This window comes from Schistocerca serialis, chromosome 6 (assembly GCF_023864345.2).
Source record: "Schistocerca serialis cubense isolate TAMUIC-IGC-003099 chromosome 6, iqSchSeri2.2, whole genome shotgun sequence".
In the NCBI taxonomy this organism is placed as follows: domain Eukaryota; kingdom Metazoa; phylum Arthropoda; class Insecta; order Orthoptera; family Acrididae; genus Schistocerca; species Schistocerca serialis.
Window position 1 is genome coordinate 743,273,804 of NC_064643.1, and position 25,195 is coordinate 743,298,998.

General features: G+C 41.1%; 1 protein-coding gene across 7 annotated transcripts in view; it reads right to left on the reverse strand.

Annotated features, from left to right (window-relative positions):
• The window catches only part of LOC126483891 (retinoblastoma-like protein 1), a 175,787-nt gene that overhangs the window by 146,087 nt on the left and 4,505 nt on the right, over nucleotides 1-25,195 (reverse strand). For all 7 annotated transcript variants that reach the window (XM_050107157.1, XM_050107153.1, XM_050107158.1 and 4 more), the window contains exons 3-4: nucleotides 10,931-11,131; nucleotides 10,465-10,655 (exon numbers count right to left, since the gene is read on the reverse strand). In XM_050107157.1, coding sequence (XP_049963114.1) covers nucleotides 10,465-10,655; nucleotides 10,931-11,131 — 392 coding nt within the window. The remainder of the gene's footprint in view (nucleotides 1-10,464; nucleotides 10,656-10,930; nucleotides 11,132-25,195) is intronic.

Sequence of the window (25,195 nt, forward strand, 5' to 3'; positions counted from 1 at the left end):
GTGAACCGCCGTGGATGGGAAAAGGAGACAGTAATTTGGATGCTCAGGCGAACTATGGATATGTGCAATGTAACTGGCAAGTAGTTGTGCACACCCAACCTTCAATGGACGGTCTCGAGACTCCACCAGGACACTGGTCACCGGACTCGTCCTAAAAGCTCCTGTTGCCAGTTTAACGCCACAGTGGTGCACTGGGTCGAGTCAACGCAATGCTGAGAGAGCCACCGAACCATAAACCAGACTCCCATAGTCAAGGCGGGATTGAACAAGGGCTTTGTAGAGTTGCAGCAGTGTAGAGCGATCTGCACCTCAGTTGGTGTTGCTCAGGCAACACTTCTGCTTAAGCTGAAGAAGATGAGGAAACCACGTTAATCGGGCATCGAAAAACAGTCCTAAAAATCGATATGTCTCCACTACCGTGAGTGGATCATCATTAAGGTAAAGTTCTGGCTATGGATGAACGATACGATGCCAACAGAATGCATGACACACAACTTCGCAGCTAAAAACTGGAAGCTGTGGGCTGGAACCCACGACTGCGCCTTTTGGATAGCTCCCTGTAGGTGCCACTCAGCAATACCAGTAATGGAGGAGCAGTACGAAATGCAGAAGTCATCTGCATACAGAGAAGGTGAGACCGATGGCCAGACAGCTGCTGCTAGACCTTTAATGGCCACTAAAACTAGAGATACACTCAATACAGAGCCCTGCGGGATTCTCCTGGATATGGGGGAACTATGGGAGGTACCAACTAGGGCATGGAAAGCATGGAGCGATAGGAACTTTTGGAAAAAAAAAAATCAGGAGCGGACCCCGGAGACTCCACTCATATAATGTAGCAAGGATATGATGTCGCCAGGTCGTGTCGCAAGCTTTTTTTGTAAATCAAAAAAGATGGCAACCAGGTGTTAGTGTCTGCAAAAGGCTGTTTGGATGGCAGACTTGAGGGAAACTAGATTATCAATGGTAGAGCGACTCTGGCAGCAACTGCCCTGGCATGGAGCCAGTAGGTCACGTGACTCCAGGACCCAACACAACCACCGACTTACCATACGTTTTAACATCTTACAAAGAATGTTGGTGAGGCTGATGGGCTGATAGCTATCCACTTCAAGCTGGTTTTTACCAGGTTTGAGCACAGGAATGATTGTGCTCTCCTGCCATTGTGACGGAAAAACGCCATCGCACCAGATCCAGTTGAAGATGACGAGGAGATGCCACTTGTAGTCATACGAGAGATGTTTGATCATCTAACTGTGGATCCAAACTGGGCCAGGAGCTGTGTCGGGGCAATGTGCAAGGACGCTGAGAAGCTCCCACTCTGTAAATGGAGCATTGTAGGGTCACTGTGATGTTCAGTGAATGAGAGGGCTTTCTTTTCCATCTGCCATTTGGGGGTGCGAAACGCTGGGGGATAATTCTCTGACACAGAGGCTCGAGTATAGTAACACCTGTCGGGGTCTCGTACCAACAAACACGTCTGATCTCCATCCAGACTTGGGAGGGTGACGTATGGCACCCAACGGTCGAGACGTACCTCTCCCAACACTCCTGTTTTTATAAGCTGGCGAATGCGGGCACAGAACCGTTTAAAAGTTATTAAGTGCTCTAGGGAAGGGTGCCACTTATGTCACTGTAGAGCTCACCGACGCTCTTTAACGGCCTCAGCGATTTACGGTGACCACCAAGGTATTGACTTTCGTCAAAGGACGCCCTAAAGAACAAGGGATCGTGTTTTCCCCAGTCTGCCTTGTTTAAAGCTCATCTTGGTAGACGTCCAGCGGAATAGCTCTGGGGGAGTGACAGGAAGATGAGAAGTGGAGTGGTCACTACCACACAAGTCATTGTGGGCTCTCCAGTGGACAGATGGGAGAAGTCCTGGGATACAGAGGGATACATCATTGGCCGAGTAAGTGTCAAGAGTCACACTGAAATGTGTGGGGGCTCCAATATTTAAGAGGCACAGGTAGAATTGAGACAGGAAAGTTTCGACATCTCTACCTCGGCCAGTAAGCACAGTGCCACCCCACAAGGGGTTATGAGTGCTAAAATCTCCCAAAAGTAGGAAAGGTTTAGGGATTTATGAATCAGTGCAGTTCAAGGGTACTTCACCATCGGGAGGAAAATAAATGTTGCAGACAGTTATTTCCTGTGTCATCCTTATCCTAATACCCACAGCTTCAAGAGGGGTTTGAAGGCGCACACGTTCACTACATACTGAGTTCAGGACATAGACACAAACTCCACCTGACACACTATTATAGTCGCTACAGTTCTTGTAATATCCCCTATAGCCACGAAGAGCAGGGGTCTGCATTGCCGGCCACCATGTTTCCTGGAGGCCAATGTAGAAAGCAGGTGGAAAGCTTAACAGTTGCCGTAGCTCAGCCAGGTAGTGTAGAAAACCACAGCAATTCCACTGGAGGATGACATTATTGTGAGGCTGGGAAGGCACGAAGCATGCAAGGAGGCAGGTTATGCCTCAGGGTTACCTGCTGCCACCAATTGAGTATTCATATCCATTCCTATTGTGGATGAGGCATCAGTGAGATCCACGTCCTCAGGGGAATGCTGAGATCTCCACCTCATCTGCAGGTGCAGAATTGGTAGGGAGTGGTGGTGTTGGGGCCACTGGAGGGTACTTTTTCTTAGAAGACTTCTGTGTTTGCTTGCCCTCTCGCTTCTCTTTAGGGGCTTGCTGGGAGGACTTGTCCGAAATAGTTCAGGCACGGAGGAAGACTGTGAAGCTCTTCGTCCAGCAGCTTTTGCCTCCTTTAGCCACAGGCGAATGTCCGCAGTGGCATTAGTGGAGACCTTGTGACAGAGGGTTCCAAGGGACCACTTCCGGATGAGAGGAGCCGAAGGAGGCTGTTGCTTCTCCAGCTGGAGGGAGAGGACCATTGTTCCCTGTGTTTAGGGGAGCCTTGTTCCCGAAGTAGGTACTTTGGAAGCAACGGAAATAGATTTTCCCCCTACCAGCAAGAGAGTGGATGTATTCTGGAGGCCCAGAGGGCCCACTGTTCATAGCACAGTGTGGTATGACTGGCGATGGTGATGGTAATGTAGCTGTAGCGTATGTGGACATCAACAGAACGGGCTGTAATCGTTTAAATTTACATTTAGCCTCATGGTAAGTAAGTCAACCAGCCCAGGGCCTTGTACTCTGTGATTTTCCGCTCCTTTTGGAGTACTGTGTAGTCTGGCGAGCAGGGGAGTGCTGCTCTCCACAGTTGATACAAGTGGGAGGAGGCGCACAGAGAAGATCTGGATGCAGTGGACGTCCACAGTCTCTACATGTGGCGTTCGAAGTGCAGCAGGAAGACATGTGGCCGAATTTCCAGCACTTAAAGCACCACAAGCAACCCCGTTGTCTTTGGGTTCCCTGTAAATGCGCCAGATGAAATGAACATCCCGCTGTTCTAGATTGGCATGGAGTTCGTCGTCAGACTGCAAGAGGAGGTTGCGATGGAAAATAATCCCCTGCACTATGTTGAGGCTTTTATGGGGAGTGACGGAAACAGGAATATCACCCAGCTAGTGACAAGCGAGTAACACCTGGGATTGGGTTGGGGATGTTGTCTGAATTAAGACTGCACTGCTTCTCATCTTGGACAGTGCTGTCACTTCCCCAAACTTACCCTCAAGATGTTCAACAAAAAATTGAGGCTTCATAGGTAGAAAGGAGTCCCCATCAATTCTGCCACAGACTAAATACTGAGGCGAATATGGCTCTCTTCTTTCTGTAGCCCTACATTCCTCCCATGGTGTAGCGAAGGAGGGAAACAATTTAAAGTCGTACCTGTCAGAATTTTACTCGATCCTGCCTTTTTTAGAGAATGCTGGCGCCTTGTGGTCATCACCAAGAGATAACTCAGTCCGCTTCATTGTGAGTCATCTGCCCTAATGCCACCCACTCCAATCAGGGGCTCTCCCCACAGATACCACCCAGCCACAGCAAAGGCCACCTGACATAATGGTCCTTGCCGGGAGTCCTGATGCCCCAGGAAGACACACATCTACTCCTTGTCACAAGTGGGGAGTTTACTGCTCAGCCATCAGCAGTGCGATCCCTGTGTTGTCGGGGGGTTACCACCAAATGGGTACATGACAGCCCCACCAGAACGGACTGGCTACCATGCTGGATATTGAGCACAGAGAAATTCAATACTGTCATGAGGACGAAAGAGGACAGGAGACAATGCAAGAAGATGACATACCACAGAAAGGTGGAGACGCACAGCCATGACAAGAGGTTCAGGAGATCGAATCTAAGGGCACTATGGATAACTCGTGCACCATTTAAGGTGTCCTTCCCCATATGGCCCGCACTTCTGCAGAATTTCGAAAGTGGCAAGTCAAACCATAAAATGGGACCTGAACTTACAGCTGCGAAAAGTGTGAGACTCCTTTTAGTCACCTCTTCTGACAGTCTGGGATACCTCGGCCCTATTCTAACCCCCGGACCCACAGGGGGAGATTCTGGAGGAATATGGATAGTGTGTCCCTTGTGGCTGTCCACTGCTTTACCACGCATATACTTGTAGGTGATGCCTTCAGAGGAAAAGTAGCTGTGAGTGATGATACAGTTGGTCATGGTGATCAAGATGGAGATAGCAGATTTGGAATCAGTCAGTTGTTGTGAAACAGTGTCTAGTAGAGGCAGGACCAGGGGAGCAATGGAGATGTCAATGTAGATAGACGTGGCATCGACAGTGATGAGCAGTGAACTGGGTGGTAAAGGAACAGAAACTGTGGACAGTTGGTAGACGAAATGGTTGGAGTGTTATTTCGAAGGGTAGGTTATGGGTAATAGGCTGAAGGTGTTTGTCCATGAGGGCAGAGATTCTCTCTGGGGGGACAGTAACAAGTCACAATGGGGCATCCTGGGTTGTTGGTTTTAAGAACTTGAGGAAGCATGTAGAAAGTAGAAGTGTAGGTGAGGAGGGAGAGGTTCTGGGATGGGCCCAAGGATTTGAGGAGAGACTAGAGATCTGCTGGATTTCTGAGAAGGGGTCACTGTGGCAGCATTTGTAGGTGGACGTGTCCGACTGCTGGCTGAGTCACTCCAGCAAGTAATCCTTGTGATTCCCAACTATAGTGGGGGAACCCTTGTTGCCAGCAAAGATTATAAGGTCGGGATCAGTTATAAGGCGGTGGATTGCGGTTCCTTCCGTGGATGTGAGGTTGGTTTCCATGGTGAGAGATTTGGGGAACGACTGGAAGACAAGGTTCGAGGTTAGGGAATTCTAGAATGTTAACAGGTGATGATCACTGTTGAATTTTTTAAAGTTAACATCCTCTCCACAGCACGGCACTGTAGATGAAGCACCAATTTCAGAAAGATGACAAAAGAATGAATTAAGGGAGAGAGAATAAAAGTTAAACATCTTACATACATCAACTATAACAAAAAACAGAGCATTAGCTGACTGAATCAATACAGATTAAGGGATGGATGACAACATTGTTGAAGAAACGGTCTTGGCATGTGACACCTCAAACCAAATGACTGCATGGGAATTTGAACCTCACTCCTCCATTCAGTTTTGGATTTTAATCGATGGAAGAGAGCAAAGAAAAATTACAGAATGTTGGGTAATTACAGATAATGTTAATTGTTGTGACTTAGCACAACAGCCAAGTCACATCGAGAGGAAGCCGAAAGGCACGCGTTAAGCTCACGCAGATTGGCGTGAGGTCTGGAACAGTTAAAAGGAAATGAGAACTTAGAAAATGGACGCAGTTGCTGTAATACTTAACTTTAATCCACATTTGTAGAACATTGCTCTTGATGATACATGCTTCACAATATTAATTATCGAAGCTATGGCGCCTTGCTAGGTCGTAGCCAATGACTTAGCTGAAGGCTATGCTAACTATCGTCTCGGCAAATGAGAGCGTATCAGTCAGTGTAGCTTCGCTGTACAACTGGGGCGAGTGCCAGGACGTCTCTCTAGACCTGCCGTGTGGTGGCGCTCGGTCTGCAATCACTGACAGTGGCGACACGCGGGTCCGGCGTATACTAATGGACCGCGGCCGATTTAAAGGCTACCACCTAGCAAGTGTGGTGTCTGGCGGTGACACCACATTAATAACTAAACAGTGATATTTAAATTAAGAATGAGAGAGAGAGATCATATGAAGACAGGTAATAAATATGACACCTGCACTGCTGGCAGAAAATATATTTACAATTACTATGCAATCCTGCTGTAGGTTGAAAAAGACCGAGTTTCTGGTTTTGTAGGAGAGTGTTTGCTGTAAAGGCATGTCAAGTTATCAAGGCTACTCATATAAATAAGAATGGTTGTTGACTTCGTGAAACTGACCCACATGTTAATATTTTTTCCTAATATAATAAAGTTCTTCTGTTTAAACAATTTATATTTCACTGTCACAGCTGCAGTCATTTTGATTTGATCACAGATGTACAACTTCATCGGGCTGGTCTAAGTTTAGAATTTTGCATAGCAGACCTGCATTCTAGATTTCCTCAAGTGCCAAATACTGCCAGAAAAGTTTACAGTTATCACAGACACCAGGTTAGTTTATCTGTAGGAGCTGAGACTGTTTTTTTTCTGTTTGTTTCACTAATTAAACAATGGAAAGCCTAGGATGAAATAACAACAATGTTGAAAGGATAGATTGCTATCCACCATAGATAATCAATCACAAGCGATTCAATGCCTCCTCTATATGGCGAGCAATCTATGCTTTCCACTTTGCTGTTCTGCTAATTACTTATTTTTGTGACCTACTATGTTATCTCCCTGGATTTGTTTCTCTTAAATTTTTTTTTTTTTTTAATCTGAGTGTGATGATTTACTCAACAATTTGCCCTACCTCACTTAGAAGGGTAATTGGTGTGTACAGTACAGGGCTGTGTTTTGGCTTGTCTGCCTTTGACAACATCCTGCTCTTGGCTTGCTTTCATTGTACGAGGACTGTGCAGGTGATTCCATCCATCGTAGGGGGTCAGAGTTTGTACTGATGAATATGACTGGATTTCTGCTTTCCAATTCATTGCAGAAAGAAGTGGATGCTCAGCTGGTGCTTTCATTTTTTCAAGCAGTAGAGGTAGTTTGAATGTTATTGTTTCTTCATGTACCTTAATTATTTTTTCCTTCTGGATGTTCATAAATTTTTTAGTACATTTCAAAAAAGTTATGCTTTTTTTTGCAGTTGTCATAATAGACAACCACTGCTTGTTCCCTATTGATTATATGACCTCACTAAAAATTTTGCAAAGAAAAGATCGGATTGTGTAAGTTCCTCTATGCCGCCCCCCCCCCCCCCCCCCCCTCCCCCTCAATGTGCTTAGAACTAAATTATTCCACACTGAAATGTTTATGTCTATGATACTTCCAGTGTCATTGCATCACATCTTTGCTTGTTTGTATAAGAGACAAGTGATCAGTTGATATGTTCTCAACAATTTCAATATCCCTACATTGCCTGGTGATATGTGCTCAAACTGACTTTTTTTTTTAATAACCGGAGTCACCAACAACAACAGTTGAGGTTAGGCTTATTCTGCGCACTCGTGTCACGTATTCAACAGCCAGTAGCGGTCTGTAGTGCTCTGATGGCTCTGTCATAGTCAATGCGAGCATTAAACAGGATTGTACTAAGTTGTTTAGTGAATTTTTATTCCATTTGTTGTGAGTTGTCATCACTGATGGTGGTGGTTAAGTGACAAATTCTACACAAACAAGCGAGAACATAATTTGCAGGACACGCTTTTTTCACAGCAAAAAGTTCATGTATGCGCATACCGCAACAGTTTCTTCGAACCAGCAACAATGCAATTCCTGCCTGTATCTCAACATATGTGAACCACCATCACTCGTGAGTCGGATTACAGCAAGAGGAGATTTCCTTCCAGAGAGGTATCTAAGTCTTCTCCATCTTTACTGTTTGTTGTCAAAGTTGGTATTTCTGGCTTTAGCGATTGCTGCTGGGCTAGCACCGGAAAAAAAGCTTGTTAAGCAGTAATTTCTGATTGTCAATTGATTTGTTTTAGATGCTGCTTTAAATGCATTGTGGAAGCCAGTAGAATGTGAGAACTTGTGCAGTACTGTTATAACTTCACAGCAAAATGCAAATTGCTGACCAATACACATTACTAGACAGTGGTTGACTGATAAGGCTCAATATTTTATTAAACATTTTAATTTGACTGACAGAAGCACTGTTACTAATGCTTCAGTGGTTAATTAAATCTGTAAAGAAAGTACAGTAACGGACATAAAAACAACATTCATTAAATTACAGCCATCTGTGTTGGATGCTTACACCTAAGAGCTGATATGCTCGTAAACACTCTTAATCCACTAGTTGAAAAATTGTCGCACAAATATTAAAAGATTCTTCGAAATATGATTTACAATTAAGCATAAAAATTTGAAATGTTTCAAGAAATCACCAAGTTTATTAAACCACAGATCCAGAAAGTTAATTATCCTGATCAGCGGTTCCGTACAGCAGTAATTAATTTCGCATCACCTAAAGGTATAACCTACAACTCCTTAATGTCATTTTTTTCCTCTACAGACAAGTGCATATGCATATGGTTTCCATTTCTTGAGATGTGAATATTGTTGGTGATTTGGGTTATCTTATGAGTCGTAAAACCTCCTTGAAGGTATGGCATGGTAGCATGGGTCATGTGGTGTGTATCTGGGAAAACAGGACAGTACATGCATAGATGCAATTACCAACCACTGCCAGCAAACCTCGTGAAAGCCTTGAAAAATTGTCAAGGAAGAGATGTATGGTGAACTATTTCATACAGCAGTTTATGAAACTTGCTGTAAAAGTAATTCCCATTCTCTTACGTAGAAGTTGTTGAGCTGCCTACAGCCTGAGAAGTTCAATTTGTATTTTTTCTGTAATTGCTGCCATGTCTAATAAATATGATGTTCAGGTTAATGGTGGTGAAAGTTGTTGGGAATTCAATAATTTCATTAATATTTGAAGTTTGGAGTTGGTGAGGTTCAACATTCAGACCAGCGCAGGCAAACTACTGAATAAAATGCAGGTGCACGATGTAGTTCACTTTATTTCAAAAACACTCTCACACTACTGAATAAAATATAGGTGCAAAGTGTCGTTCATATGATCTTAAAAGCAGAAGACTGTCTGGTGAGTTTGATACAAGCCTGGAAGCTTGCATGCTAAACCTGACATTCATGAACTCGTCTCCCAACTGTGAACTGAGACTGTCGTCTTTCCTGGTAATCTCGGCTTAAGTAAGCAACACGGTTCTTCCATCAACTCAGAACTTCATGTGTCACTTTAGTCCAATGACTATAGCCATGACATCCTCATGAAAGACTGAGACCTTTGTCACTGCATGGAACTGCCAATAATAATTCAAGATGAAAAGTCAAATTTTATCTATAAGCATATATTTCTTTGCATCACACTTTCACTAAGCACTGTAATGATACAGAAGTTTACACAGATGTCTCCAAGTAAAGATGCTTAGTTTACTGTTATGTTGTTTTCCTAAGCAACATCCTAAGAATTTGCCTACCAACAGAATTCGCCATTTTCGCTGCTGAATTAAGTGGAATACTGATGGCTTTCACGCAAATGAAATATGCCCCAACTGATCAGACTCCCACAGCGTTCAACAGAGGATCCAAAGACTGTACACAGCAGAGAACCTTGTCTAGAACATCCAGGACAGGCTCAATTTCTCTACATAAGCAGGGTAAAGAGATGCCATTCTGTTGGGTACAGGAACATAATAGAATTTGCTGTTACGAGATTTCAGACTCAGCTGCCAAGAAAGTTTATTATGAGAATTCAGTGCAAAATCTCACTGTGGTAAAGTATGTCACTGATAGAAAGGACAGTCATGGAATGTCAGAGTGAATATCTGAAAACCAATGAAAAATAAAAAAAATAAAATAAACCTCTTGGACATCTAAGGTGATCACATCTATCATGTACAAACATCCAGACACACAAATACAATGAAATCATTCTAGCCCACCTCTGTCAAGGGCACTGCCGTTTAACCCATGACTTTTTACATTATCATGACAAACCTCAATTTCTTAGACACTTGCCATCTCGACATGCCAATAATGCTCAAATATGACGAACTAGGTAGGAAAATCCAAATCATTAGAACACTGATTTACAGTGAAAGAAGAAAGGAGAATTGGGGCTTTATGTGTAGTCAAAAGTGGTCATTAGATGCAGAATGCAAAATTAGATTGGAGATGTACATCAGCCACACCCTTTCAAAGGAACCATTTAACTTCAGTGATTTATGGATATCTCAAAAACCTAAATCCTGATGGTCAGATGGGGATTTGGATGGTTGTCATCCTGAATATGGGTCCGGAATCTTAACCAGTGTGCCATGTCACTTGGTATTTGTGGTGAAAAAGAGCTTGGTATTTGTGGTGAAAAAGACTATATTTCAGATACTTAACCTAGAAGTCTTACCTGGAAAATTATGATTAAAAATATCTCTTCTGTCTGCAAGAAGAGCATTTCCAAAAATCAGATCACAGCACGCAAGCAGCAGGTGATATGAGTTGACTAAATCATCACTTATATCTCTAAATTCACTCTTCACGCAAACAAATAACGTCCAGCTGAAGTCAAATAATTTAGAAGGTGTGCAAGGCAAACTCCTGGAAAAAGAAACTGATGTATGATTATGAAAAAAATCTCTTCATTATGTAAGCTGAACAGAATACTTAAGACTAGAGTACAGGAATTTCTTTTTAATAAAAGCATTACACATTATGCAAGTTCACAGATGCTGACAAATACAAACTTGATAGGTAGGCCACAATCATCGACCTCGTTTGTGTCCATACTCGATACTTTTCTGTAATGTGAGTGGCTGTCTTTTCTTTTCTAATTTACTTTACACTGTAATAAAGCAGTTGGTCCAGTATCCTACCTTTGCTTTCTCGACCTCTGCTGTCTTGGCTGTTCATCTGCTGGCTTTTGGAACATATCTACAAAAATTGGTTGAAACTTCTTGAAGATTACCATTGACACAGCAAAGTTTCTTTCCAAACGTTCGATTTTGCTGCGAAATTCTGGTGGCATGCTTGCCATGTCAGCCCATTTTTTGCTTTTATTGAAAAACTGAATCAAACTGGAACAATAAAGGATTGTTTTTGATTATTCTCTCCATGGATAGTTGAAACAGAATGTACAAAGAACTTTCCACAGGTACAGCATCTTTTATTGTGAAGTCTCTGTTGAGAAACTTTCATTATTGTTATGATACATTCATCACATCAACAGCAAGAGCGGAAAACAAATTATCAAATGGCATGTTATTACTGATTTTATTCATTTCACTCCCTAATGCTCCTTAAGCAGCCCTTATATTCGTTTCCTACCTTTTCCACTCTTCTCGGGCAATGTCCATCAACCTGAAAGTTTGTCATTCCCTACAATTTCATCAAGCAATTACTGATTTGGCCCCTATAAAAGCTGCTGTTTATTTTATATTCACTCTTGTTTGCAATTCCTTATTCTAAGTTTAATAGTGAAATAAAGTGTTCCAAAAACTGGACGACATTTTATAACAGGGGCAACTCTAGCTACACTGTTTTACCTGCATGGTACAAATGGTTGGCAACTCGCCTGTTTCATGTAGCCTAATTGAGGACTTATCTTAGGTAACCAATGAGATGTGCTGTATTTTGAGTAATGAAATTAAAATTACACAATATTCAAGATCATTCGGGGAGATACTGAATTATGAACAATTGCCTGAAATTGCCAATGCCACAGTTTTTACACTTTCTACGTTTTGGAATAAATATGCCATGACAGACAGGTCTATGGTAAAGTGTGGTGTTTAAGTTAGGTTGGAAAGTAATTTAGTTTGGTTGTAAAGGCTCAGCTATAGTCCAGTCCAAATATTAATTTCAGCTGTATATAACATACTAAAAAAAATGCACTTATTGTTACAGTGCATCTCTTGCAATCTTTTCAATTGTGACTGCTGTTTTTCCAAATACATTGCATATATTATGAGACAGCCCAGACATGAAAAGGTGACAGAGATAAGCAATCTGCTGTGTTTCCAAAACATATTTTTTTTAATTATCTTGATTGCAATAATACAGAGTCCACCAGAAAAATGTATACACTCTTTGTTAGGCTCTATCAAGATATCAAAATTGTCGTTCGATTTGAATTAAGAGTGAGTTGTAGTATGGCCTTTGGCTCAACAGATGTTAGTATTTTAATCTCGGTATTGAGAAAACAAGGTGGCGTAACATACAAGCAACGAAAGGGTATTATGAAGTGGTTTTTCAAGTTTGATAATGTTGAAGTGAAACGTCAGTGGAGGTGGGAGTTTGGAACCGAACCACCAACCCGCCTAACAATTAAATGCATCATTGACAACTTTGAATTATGTGGAACGATTTGTGATATTCACAAAAGAAGATCAGGAAGATAGCGTACAGCTACAAGTCCTGCTTTGTCAGGTCTCATTTTGGAAACCTTCGTTAAATCTCTACAGGAGTCTGCTATGCAATATGCAAGTGAGGTGGGGGTTAGCAGTACAAGTGTACAAAGAATTCTGAAAGCTGCAAAGTGGAAAGTTTACATTCCATGATTACTGCACGCAATTAATGACGACTAGCCTTATCGCCGAATGCAATTTTGCGAATGGTATCAGCAAATGCTAACTAATGACAAACAATCTGTGATGAAGGTAGTGTGGAGTGACGAGGTACAATTTAAACTTAATCCGCAGCTCGTGGTCTTGCGGAAGCATTCTCGCTTCCTTGGGCTTCCCGCGCACGGGGTTAGGGGTTTGATTCCCACCGCGGTCAGGGATTTTTCCCTGCCTCGAGATGACTGGCTGTTGTTGTGTCCTGTTCATCATCATCATTCATCCCCATTACAGCAGGAGGAAGGCAATGGCAAACCACCTCCACTAGGACCTTGCCTAGTACGGCAGTGCGGGTCTCCCGCACCGCCCCCTACGCTCCTCGGAATATGGGACCTCGTCATCATCATCATCATCATCATCATCATCACCATCATCATCAGCAGCAGCAGCAGCAGCAAGTGGTAACTGATGACAAACAATTTGTGAAGAAGGTAGTGTAGAGTGACGAGGTACAATTTAAACTTAATGGAAACGTGAATTGGCATAAAAGCGTGTACTGGGCACCAGAAAATCTGCACGTTTATGTGGATTAAGCTGTCAATCTACCTGGGGTTCATGTGTGGTGTGTACTACCATCTAGGGGCTTAGTAGGACCGTTTTTCTTTGATGCTACTGTCACTGAAGAAGTGTACCTGGGAATGTTATGTACATCAATTTTTCCAGGTATACGAGTGCTCTATGGAACTGATGAAAAGGCCCTCTTTCAACAGGAGGGGGCGCCACCACTATACTACCTAGCCGTACGAGCTTTCCCGGGCACTTGATTGGACAAAGAGAATCCAACGAACATACAGTGTAAGCTTTCACGGCCGGTATTGTCTTCATTTAAAACTTCCAGGCTGATAGGCCGTGGCCGAAGTATAAAACTGTCTCCTGACGCCACGTGGTAGACAGTGGCGCCCTCTGTACTGCCTATATAATCAGCGCTCCCTCGAGTTCTCTTCGCAGTTCGCCGCTTTACCTCCGAGGATGTCTCCCGCAGTCGGAGACGAAACGTCGGGAGACAGTTTTATACTTCGGCCACGGCCTATCAGCCTGGAAGTTTTAAGTGAAGAGAATCCAACGAGTTCTCTCCACAGCCGTCAGAGCTAACACCTATGCACTTTTACTTGTGGGGAACTGTGAAAGATTATGTCTATCAACGTAAGCCATGCACGCTGGAGGAACTTTGCCAGGAGATTACAGCAACATGTGCAGCGATCTCCACTGTAACACTGACTGACGTAGTTGCGGCAACCGCTCGTCATTCTGTGAACATTTAAAGTAACCATGTGCTAAACTGAAGGTTGTACAATGTGTGTGATCAATTATTAAATGTAAAATTAACACATAAGTAATAATTTTCGTTCCTTAAAGTGTGTATACAGTTTTCTGGCTGACTCTGTATATTACTTTTTTGGTTGCTAGAGAGCCCCTTCAGATCACTCATGCTAGACCCTGTTATTTACGTTCGCAATAGGTTACAACACCATCATCTGAAAGTGTTTCTCAAAAAATTCTCATCAGTGAGGCAAGCTTTCAATAAACTGTTGGATATACCAACAAGGTTACAAAGGGCAAGTCTGAACCATACTTATTAAGAGGTGTGCCTGAGTACAATGTTGAAATGTTCTCATTACAGAATGCAAAACTTTCATAATAAAACATAGGTATTCAAAGTTGGCCAAAGCATGTCTGTCACCATTTGCACCTATCAGAATATTCAACTACAAGGGCCCATTGAAGAGCATCCATTGCCATCTGTGGTGATCACAGACCCAGCCTTTTGTAACGTCTGGGGCCAATTACAAATTACAGTGACTTTACTGTAATTACTGTCTTTGAATAAAAGTATCATTTCTGTTCATCTCATTGTGTATTTCCTTCAATTACCTTCTGTACTACATTCTAGTAGTTCTTTCTAAATGTGACCTAAGGTTCACTGAGCTATGGTACTTGGTAGTGACACATCATACAAAAGTTACTTTCACCTGCAATGAGACCTTTGATGTATAGACAATGGGAGTATGGAAAAGATCTGGTGATGACATTTCTCGACCTAGTGAAAGCATATGACAGTGTTCCCAGGGAAAAGGTATGGGCAACCTTGAAGAGAAAGGGAGTTGGAAAGCAAACACTTGAAGTCATCCAGGTAATGTATGAAAAAGATCTAGTTGTGTGCAGACACCAGTTGGAAGAACTGAATGGTTTAAGAATGTTACAGGACTAAGACAAGGAAGTGTGATATCACCACTACTATTTATAATGGTGATGGATGAACTAGTCAGAGAGACGAAAGAAGCCCATAAAGGAAGGGAGATGAAGCAGAGGAAGACTGAGGACAAGATGGATGGATACAATAAAGATGAGTTTAAGGAGGAGGAACCTGCTATGGAACCAAATTGTGAAAGAATAATGGTAGAAAGACCGATTAAAGTGGCAAAGTACCACTGATACCTCAATCCAACCAGATGTTGGATAGAGGGGAAAGAAAGATGAAGTAATGTATTACTGCAATCAAGACAAACATTTTTTTATGTTTTAGTATGTATTATGATTACATTTAAGTCACTATACAACAAAATTTTCAACTTATTACAACAAACATAGTGTCTCTCTGCTCCCTCTCAGTAACTACTCACAAGCAGCTGTTGGCACACCACATACGGTTTATTCGAGTAAACATATCACAAACAAATGGAACAGTTTTCAAACTGTCTCTAACAAGTATTTGCAGCTTTGTGGTAATTTCGACCATCAGAAACCTTTGCTTTACTTGAGTGCATATTTTGCATGTTTCGGCGTTTGGCCATCTCTAGTGCTATTTGACTCCTTTGCTGTCTTCACATTGCTCAAATGTTTATGATTTAAATAATGAAACACTGCACCTCATTTTTTTTTGTTCATTGTACTAAGCGTTTTGATAATTTACTCTCATTTTCAAGTGCACATATTTACGTAAGGGTTTTGTGTGACGTTTGTATGTTTTTGTGCCTCTTTTGTGCCATTACTGTGGCACATTTTTGAGGTTATACGGTACTGTGCCTCCTCCATAATGCAGAAAGACAGCGCAAGAGAGGCAGAACTACACACAAAACACGAACATGACATTGAGAAATTTTCAAAACACGCTGTGCTAAGAATGCAAAAAATACATAAATAGCACAGTGTTTTGTTATTTTAATAATGAATGACAGGTTCCCATTTTCCAAAAAAAAAAAAAAAATAATCTATTATGATGAATGAAACTGAGTCAAATGTTTCCACTTCCCACTTGTGATCGGCTCTTCTTGGAGAAGCTGTGACACACAATGTTAACTGAAGGAGGTCTGAATTATTCCTCACACTTACCCACTTTTCCTGACACTTTTTACAAATTTTGATTATATTTACATGATAAAAAATTAAATAAGCTTGACTCACTAATATTAGTAACATAAACTTTGTTGCTGATTGATAATACATTGCCAATAATTAGAACCAATATCAATAAACTACAAAGTAGTGAATGCCAAAACATTACAAATGCAGGAAATTATTTAATCTGAAGACAAATATCACAGCATATTTCTACCTATGCCACCCCCTCCAAAGTTAGCCAAGTTAATGTGTGCATGTCATCTATAGCAATGAGTATAGTATGTGACACAATTATTGTGTTTTGGGATCCGATCCTTGCATGGAAGACAGAAAATTTAATCATTCTGAAAGTGAAGTTAACAGAGGATGTTGAGATCCATGAGGCTGAAGTGTACTGTTCCTTTAAAAGACAAGCAGAAACCTAATACTTATTTTCTTCAATGAGAAGGTGACGAGACTGAACACAAAAAGCTACTGCCATGTGTGCACTGATCCATTTGGAGCAGGGTAATTAAACGATTTAGAGTCAGTCAGAAGAATTTCCTCTCATCAGGAGAAACTGCTTGCAACTGTCCACTGGCCATCACTTTAACAGCTTTCGTCCAGCCACAAACTATGGGGAACTAGGAGAATGCCTGTCTCTAACACAGTCACGTGGTTCCAACAGCTGCAACCATATCTCGAGTGAACCTATTGTGTTTCCATTAAACCTCATGTCAGGTACTCTTAACATTGTTCAATAAAATGTTTAAGGAACAATGCTGACATAGTTCTAGAAGCACATCCAGAAGTAATATTCTTAAAGGAATAAGAGCTAATTATACACACCAAGACACTATTCCTAAATTGTGTGTTAATTACCCAATGTTATCAGAATTATGATCATTTAGTCAATACACACTGCCATCCAAAATTGGTTAAGTGTGTGTGCTTTTGTAAAACTCTATTTTCAGTTTCAACATTTTGTTGACAGGGAATCGGCAAATTTATTTAATTTCTTCAAGTGTTTATTAATGATTCTATCAACAGTTGCAGTACTTGTATTAGGCGACTAGTTTCAAACTTTACAGGTTAATTTTCCAGCCTGGCTTACTGAGGCTGCGCTGACACTGCTCGGTCTTAATAATAAACATCCAAGTGGCAACAAATACTTTATAAAATGTTTGCAGAATAAATGCCACAAACCACACACGACAGTTACCAAGTCGAATTGTGACAACCATTCTGTATATATTTTATGAAGCATGTGTTGCCACTTTGACATATAATACTAAGATCAGGCATTGTCAGTACAGGCACATTAGGCCAGGCCTGAACATGAACCTGCACAGTGTGAAACCAGTCGCCTAATGTAAGTACTGCAACTGTTGATAGAATCATTAATAAATATTTTAAGACACTCAAACTAAGTTTAACTTTTGAAAATGGACAGTATGCAAGTTTGTACTTACAAGTGAAAAAATACTTTTATGTGAAAATTATTAATGGTGCACTTTCAGGTGTTCTGTAAAGATTTTTTCCCCATTTTAAACACAATATTTCAATGATAACCAAGAAGTTTTCATTGGATGCTGTAAGTTATGCAGTTACGCATACTCGCTGCCTGGACACCAACCAGTCCTTACAGCGAGTACACTTTACAGCAATACGCACAGAACCGAAAGAAGACGACTGGGTTGGTCATTGAAATACTGTGCATAAAATGGAAACATCAACTTGGCATGACACCTGGAAGCATACCATTAATCAATCACACTGAAAAAACCTGAGACATTACATTAAAATTAGCTCTGTTACTAGCAAGAAGAGCAATTTCGACAATCTGAGGCAACATGTTCAATGCAAATCATATAATCTAACTAAATAATCACAACCATCTCTAAACCTACTCTTCAGACAGAAAGCGTGAAACTAATGCTACACAAGACATGGCCTGCCTCTCAACAGGAATGAGAAAGGGAAGATGGAGTTAATCAGTGAGGGTGCAGTAGGTGGATGGGGTGCCACACATGGTCAAATACTTGGTGTCATCGGTAGGAGGACTAGGGCTTTTTAGGATAAATCACACCAACAGTTTCCCCTCCCTCAGAAGTATCTGAACAAGTTTAGAGATTTTGTCAATGTGTACACAAAAGATAGGCTGTATCTCACTGATGTACACAAACACCACATAAAAATGTGCAGTCTATTAAAAATAAGGCACACCAGTTTAAACAGCATAGTGGTCTGCTATACATAGCAATTGTCTATGACACAATGAAATACAGCATTTAGTGCTATCATCATATAAATGTGCAAGTTGCTATTGCAGAACTACCTTCAAGGGTGGGCATCATGTATTTACATCAGGTAGACATGTTACAAAGATGGACAAGATCTGATCACAATTAATGCAGGTAAACAATTCAAATTAGTAGCTGTTTAACTAAAAACACTAGACGGGAATAAAAAATTACTGATTCTGTATGTGCACCACTCAACTAGTGGTAATGTGGACGCAGTCTTCAACCAATTAACTGAAGACCTGAAAAGTTTTTTGGGCCCCAAAACTGACAAAATAATATGTAGAGACACGGCTATTATCACAGTTGTTGAGCATAAAATTAGTAAGAACTTTGAGCACTTCTGGTGTGGCATGATAGGTAGATGCTGCTAATTGGGTATCAAAAAGTTCAGCATTTGTCTTCATATTTAGTCAAAAAAAGGATACAGGAGAGCACTGCCTACTGAAAAAAAGAAAAGAAAAAGTAAAATAGTGCAGAATGTGATAAAACATGAAACGAAAAGGCAGAAACAAGTGTAGCTACTTACAAATCAAAGTTGGGGGTAAATTAAAATGAAAATCCAAAGGAATTGTCAAATTTGTAAATTACTGTTTCTCTAATACTGCAGAGAAGTTCCCAAAGAATCTTCCCAAAAAGACATGCAGCACCCACAATTATAATGTTCCCACACCAAAGCTTGAAATCAGGAAAACAATATAGAAAGTAAAAAAATAAAGCAAGTATAGATGAGGTTCTAGTCAACTATTCTGAAGGCGTGCAACAAAGTACACAAGCCCCATTAACAAAAAATAATAAAGCAGTGCTTGAATTCAGGTACTTATCCAGAATCCCTAAAGCAAACACGAGTACTGCCTTTGCTACAGGAAATGTAAAGCAGATAGTACTGAAAACTTTAAGTCAGGTTTACGCCTGTCTGCATTCTCAAAAATAATCAAATCAACCACGAAAGATAGACTGCCGAATTACATGAGTATATACAAGTTTTTTTAATGAAACACACTTTGGTTTTTGAAGTGGAAGAAGTACAATGTCAGCCTCTTACAGATTTCACAAAAGTGGTACTTGAAGCTCTTGGCAAGGATGACTGTGTTGCAGGTACATTCTTAGATCTTCCAAGGCTTTTGACGCTGTTGACTGTAACATACTATGGGGTTGTTGCATACATTCTAAGCATTCTTCCATAAGATTAATAAACACAACAGATACATATAGCAGAGACTTTAGTCATCAATAATATATTCTCCTTCACTGTTTACAACATCCTGCCTATACTGCAGTAACTTTTTGATTTTGCGACTTAGAAATCATATGGTTTTGAGGTGAAGAACTCATGGAGCCATGCTGGGAGTGCATTTCATCCAGAAAGGAAGTTCCCTGAAGAAAGGGCTAAAAGGTGAAAATCTGAGGCCGCAATATCAGGGGAATAAGGCAGGTGCAGAATGACTTCCCAACCCAACTCCTTTATAGTGTTTTTTTTTTCTGCCTAGAAGAATGCGGATGGGCCTCATCGTGGAGTAGCATCACTTCATGTAGTCTCCCTGCTCACTGTTCTTGGATTGCATCTGTGAGACATTCAGTTGTTGGCAATAAATGTCAGCAGCGATGGTTACACGTCGAGGAAGCAATTCGTAGAACACCACACTATTGCTGTTTTACCAGATGCATAACATTATCTTTTATGGATACGTGCAGGCCTTTGTATGGGGAGTTGCTGTGTTGTTTGGGCTCAGCCATTCCTTTCTTTTCTGTTAGTACAAAGAAACTATTTCAGGTCACCATTGATGTACAAGATAGGAATGGTTGATGTTGCTCACAAAGCCAACTGATGATGAGCACACAGAGATGCACATATGGCCACCCGGTGATTTTGGCTTAGAGGTTGCAGTGCCCATACACACAATTTTTTAACCTTCCCCATTGCATGCGAATGTCGCATGATGATGGAATGATCACAGTTCATCACATTTGCCAGTTCTTGAGTACAATGACATAGATCAGTGTGGATTAGTGCATTCAAATGATCTTCTTCAAACCCTGAAGGTGTTTGTGAACATAACAAATCACTTACGTCAAAAGATTCCTCCTTAAAATGAAAAAGCCATTTTCTTGCCAAGCTCTGTCCAATACTATTAACATCATACAAGGTGCAAATTTTTCCGGCTGCCTCCACTGAACTCAAAACAGAAAAATAAGAATGAAATGTTCCGATTTTTCCGCTTGGCACTACTTTTTATAGCACCCACAGCTCCACTCAGTAACTCCAAATGATAAAATGATAATACGTAAACTCAAATAGCAAGGGTAAACAACAAATGAAAAATGACAACTGATAAATAAACCCATAGTAACCGGATGCAAAACAGAACAATATTAAACAAGCTAAAAGCACTAGGTGTAAGAGAAATAGTTAACAATGATGGATGGATTGAAAACTGATGAGCAATAAAAAGGGTGGTCATCAGCACCTTTTTACATGATAGTGGTACTGGTGAATGAGTATTCACTCATTTTAAAATGATAGGTCAAGGCCACATAACTACAGTCACAGTAATGGAACATACCACTTTTAATCTCGAATAGATTTATTAATAAAAGTGGAAGTCAGTAAAATTGCTAGTTGGCAGTAGAACTAACCAGATGAGTAGGCCATTCAACAACAACAACAACAACAATAATAATAATAATAATAATAATAATAATAATACATCCAACTGGCTGAGGGAGTCAAGGACATGTGGCATCAGAATAAAGTGGGACATTATACCAATTACACTATCAACTACAGGAGTCATACCACACAATATCCACTAGTACATCAACGCAATACAGCTACATCCAAAAGTATATATACAACAACAGAAATCTGTAATTATTGATACATGTTCAATTACCCGAAAATTCCTAAATGCAATGTAACACATACCGTACAGTTAAAAGGAAGTCACGCTTGATCAAGGTCCGCGTCACTTTCCATTTTCAACCAGACATAACGTCTGAGAAAGGAAAGAAATAATAATAATGGTAATAAATTACAACCTCCGTCCAATTAAATTAGGCATGAGACCTGACACCACACAAAATGTCAACAATTTTCTAGCTATTGTTTCATCAGCACCTAAAATCAAGACTAGGTCACTTGGTATACCAAAGGCTTCCCTTCAATCAGCATAAAAAGATACCATGGTGTACTGTGTATGTGACTCTGCAAACATTGAATTTCAGTGGGTCTTCTAGCCGCAACTGATAAGCATGCACCACTGGGCAGAGAGGTCCACTTCATCCCTTTGCAAAGTCTGTAAGGAAATGCACCACGGGCTAATAATTGGTATGACTGACCAACGGCTTGCTGTTGGCCAGTTCCAGCTATTGCGTTTCCCACTCAGGCAACACTCTGTCATCAACGACAAGACAGCCTGCAGGGGTACGTTAAGTTGAACTGTGGTATTTTCCTGGAGGACTACTTTTGCTGCTTTGTTGGCTTCCTCATTCCCTCTGGTTCCCATGTGTTTGGGAACACAGTTGAAGGCCACCTCCTTTTTCTGCCTGTGAAGGAGGTGGACAGTGCCCTAGAGCACCTGAACCACTGTTTAACATAACAGTTGCAACACTTTGCCTCAATTTTATTGCCTCCTGCACCAGCAGTGCACCAATCGGACAGTAAGTAAAACTGTTGAGCTCGGCGTGATCGTGAAAGGGAATGGTAGTTGTTTATTTTGGTTTGTGCAATGGTTTTTACAAACAGGAGCGTCTGTAGTGCAATAAATTGCAGCAATAACAAGAAGAATATACCACATCTGTCTTTTTTTAGGCTTCTTACGGACCCTGAGAGGTATAAACCACCATGTTACTGAACTGTATCGTCAGGATTCGCTTGCAAATTACAGGTGTACCTATTAATGATTAATGTTTCATTTTAGGAGCAGAAAATGGCTAATGAATAGCAGACGAGAAGATTTTATGAAAAAAAATCCCTGTTCACCTTTGTAGAAATGTTATGTTTTGTTTGCTACACTTCGAATCAAACCAGTTCATGAATGCAGGCAATAATAAACCCATGTGGAATGCAGTACCCATACTGTTTGACATCCCGAATAAGCTACCTCAACTTACGAAGAGGAAACTGCCACAATGGTTCCATAATGTGTCCAAAGCTGTAAAGCAGTCCTATGGCACAGAAGCAGCCAGTTCAACTCCCCATACATCAGTGCCAGATTCATCTGAATTGTGAACACAGATCTCCTTCGATGATGACGTAGTTCGATTAAGTGCAGTTATTCGTGTCTTGCAAAAGCTTATGAAGGGTCAGAATGTGCAGATCGCTAGACTTCGTGAAAAACTATTACGGAACAAGGAAAATGCCTATCATTAGACAGCAACAGAAACTGTATCAGAAGGATCAAGTGAAGAAGGAGAAAGAAATTTTGAAGACGACAGGATCCTGATATTTAAAAAACGATGCCCTTGACTTGTTGTTAAGTCAGATTAACATTGAAGGAGAAACATGCTGCAAGATGGAAAGACAAAAATAAGCTGTTTTTTCTAAATTTATTATATTACAGCACTCAGGCATATAGGTTTTGTCAGAATGTTTTATGCTTAGATCAGTACGTACATTACAGAGGGATGCGGAAGGCACACAAAATCACTATATGCTCACAATACTCTCATAAAATACTGTTAAAAATCCTTTTTAAGACCCATCCCTGTTTAAAAATTGGTATGTTGCAACACGAAGTTGCCCAAGTTAGTCTTAGCTGCAATTAGGTTGCAAAATATTTATATACACTATGTTATCAGAAGTATCCGGACACCTGGCTGAAAATGACTTAAAAGTTTGGGGTGCCCTCCATTGGTAATGCTGGAATTCAATAGCCTTGATGACAGCTTCCACTCTCGCAGGCATACGTTCAATCAGGGCTGGAAGGTTTCTTGGGGAATGGCAGCAGCCCATTCTTCACGGAGTTCTGCACTGAGGAGAGGTATTGATGTCAGTCGGTAAGGCCTGGCACGAAGTCGGCATTCCAAAACAACCCGAAGGTGTTCTGTAGGATTCAGTTCAGGACTCTGTGCAGGCCAGTCCATTACAGGGATGTTGTTGTTGTGTAACCACTCCGCCACAGGCTGTGCATTACGAACAGGTGCTCGATCGTTTTGAAAGACGCAATCGCCATCCCCAAATTGCTCTTCAACAGTGGGAAGCAAGAAGGTGCTTAAAATATCAATGTAGGCCAACGCTTTGATAGTGGCACACAAAACAACAAGGGGTGCAAGACCCCTCCATGAAAAATACGATCACACCATAACACCACTGCCTCCGAATTTTACTACTGACACTACACACCTTGGCAGATGACGTCCACCAGGCATTCGCCACACCCACATCATGCCATCGGATCGCCACATTGTGTACCTCAATCCATTACTCCACACAATGTTTTTCTACTGTTCAATCGTCCAATGTTTACGATCCTTAGACCAAGCGAGGCATCATTTGGCATTTACCGGCGTGATGTGTGGCTTATGAGCAGCCACTCAACCATGAAATCCAAGTTTTCTCATCTCCCGCCTAACCGTCAAAGAACTTGCAGTGGTTCCTAATGCAGCTTGGAATTCCTGTGTGATGGTCTGGATAGATGTCTGCCTATTACACATTACGACCCTCTTCAACTGTTGGCGGTCTCTGTCAGTCAACAGACGAGGTTGGCCTGTACACTTTTGTGCTATATGCGTCCCTTCACATTTCCACTTCACTATCACATCAGAAACAGTGGACCTAGGGATGTCCAGGAGTGTGGAAATCTCGAGTACAGACTTATGACACAAGTGACAACCAATAACCTGACAATGTTCAAAGTCCGTGAGTTTCGTGGAGCACCCAATTCTGCTCTCTCACGATGTCTAATGACCACCGAGGTCGCTGATACGGAGTACCTGGCAGTAGGTTGCAGCAAAACGCACCTAATATGAAAAACATATGTTTCTGGGGGTGTCCGGGCACTTTTGATCACAGCATAGTTTACACACCCGCTAATGATAAATTTTTAGTAAAATATTTGTCAGGCAAGAAACAAATACAGATATGTGTCCCTCTGGTTAACATATTTGATACAGTTATGTACCTTATGTATATCTGGGACTTCCCAGTCAGTTTAAGGTATGGAGAAAAAATTCTCTTTCCTGATGACTCCAACATCATACTCACTTATGAAACATCGGAACACCCTTAAGAGAAAGCACATGAAACTTTCAAGAATGTTTAGGATTTGGCAGTCTGTAATAAATTAACAATGAACAATGAGGAAATATGCAGTACACATTTCAGAATAAAGAGGGAAGACAACTCTGATGCTTTAAGCATAGATGATAAATTTGATAAAGAGGAATATTCGAAACTAAGTCACTGGCTTTGATCAGTGATGTATGAAACAAGTCACAAATGCCATAAACAATATGACAACTATAACATGATATCAGCGGCGGTTGTTTCAAACAGGCTAAACTACCGATCACCATGGCAACTAGGTTCTTTGCTTACACAGGGCGAAATACTATTCTTACAAACATTCAGTTTTTAGCTCAAAGCAGAATTTTCTATCAGGGAATGAAATAGTATAATAAATTGCCCACTGAGATGGAAAAAAGAGGATTATTGAAACACATATCTGTTTAAAAAGGTGGCTAAAACATTCTTCATAAGTAATCCATACTACACAGTTAAAGGTTACTCAGAGAACATGCAGTAACTGTTAATAATGAAAGGGGATAACTAACATCCGGTCAGTAAAAATGCACTTAAAGAGTGTTGGTTGCTTTTTCCGTTTTGCACTGCAGTTGATTATTGGCGTAGTAAATGATGGGAAGTAACACAACAAGTCATTGGACAGTTAACACATGATGG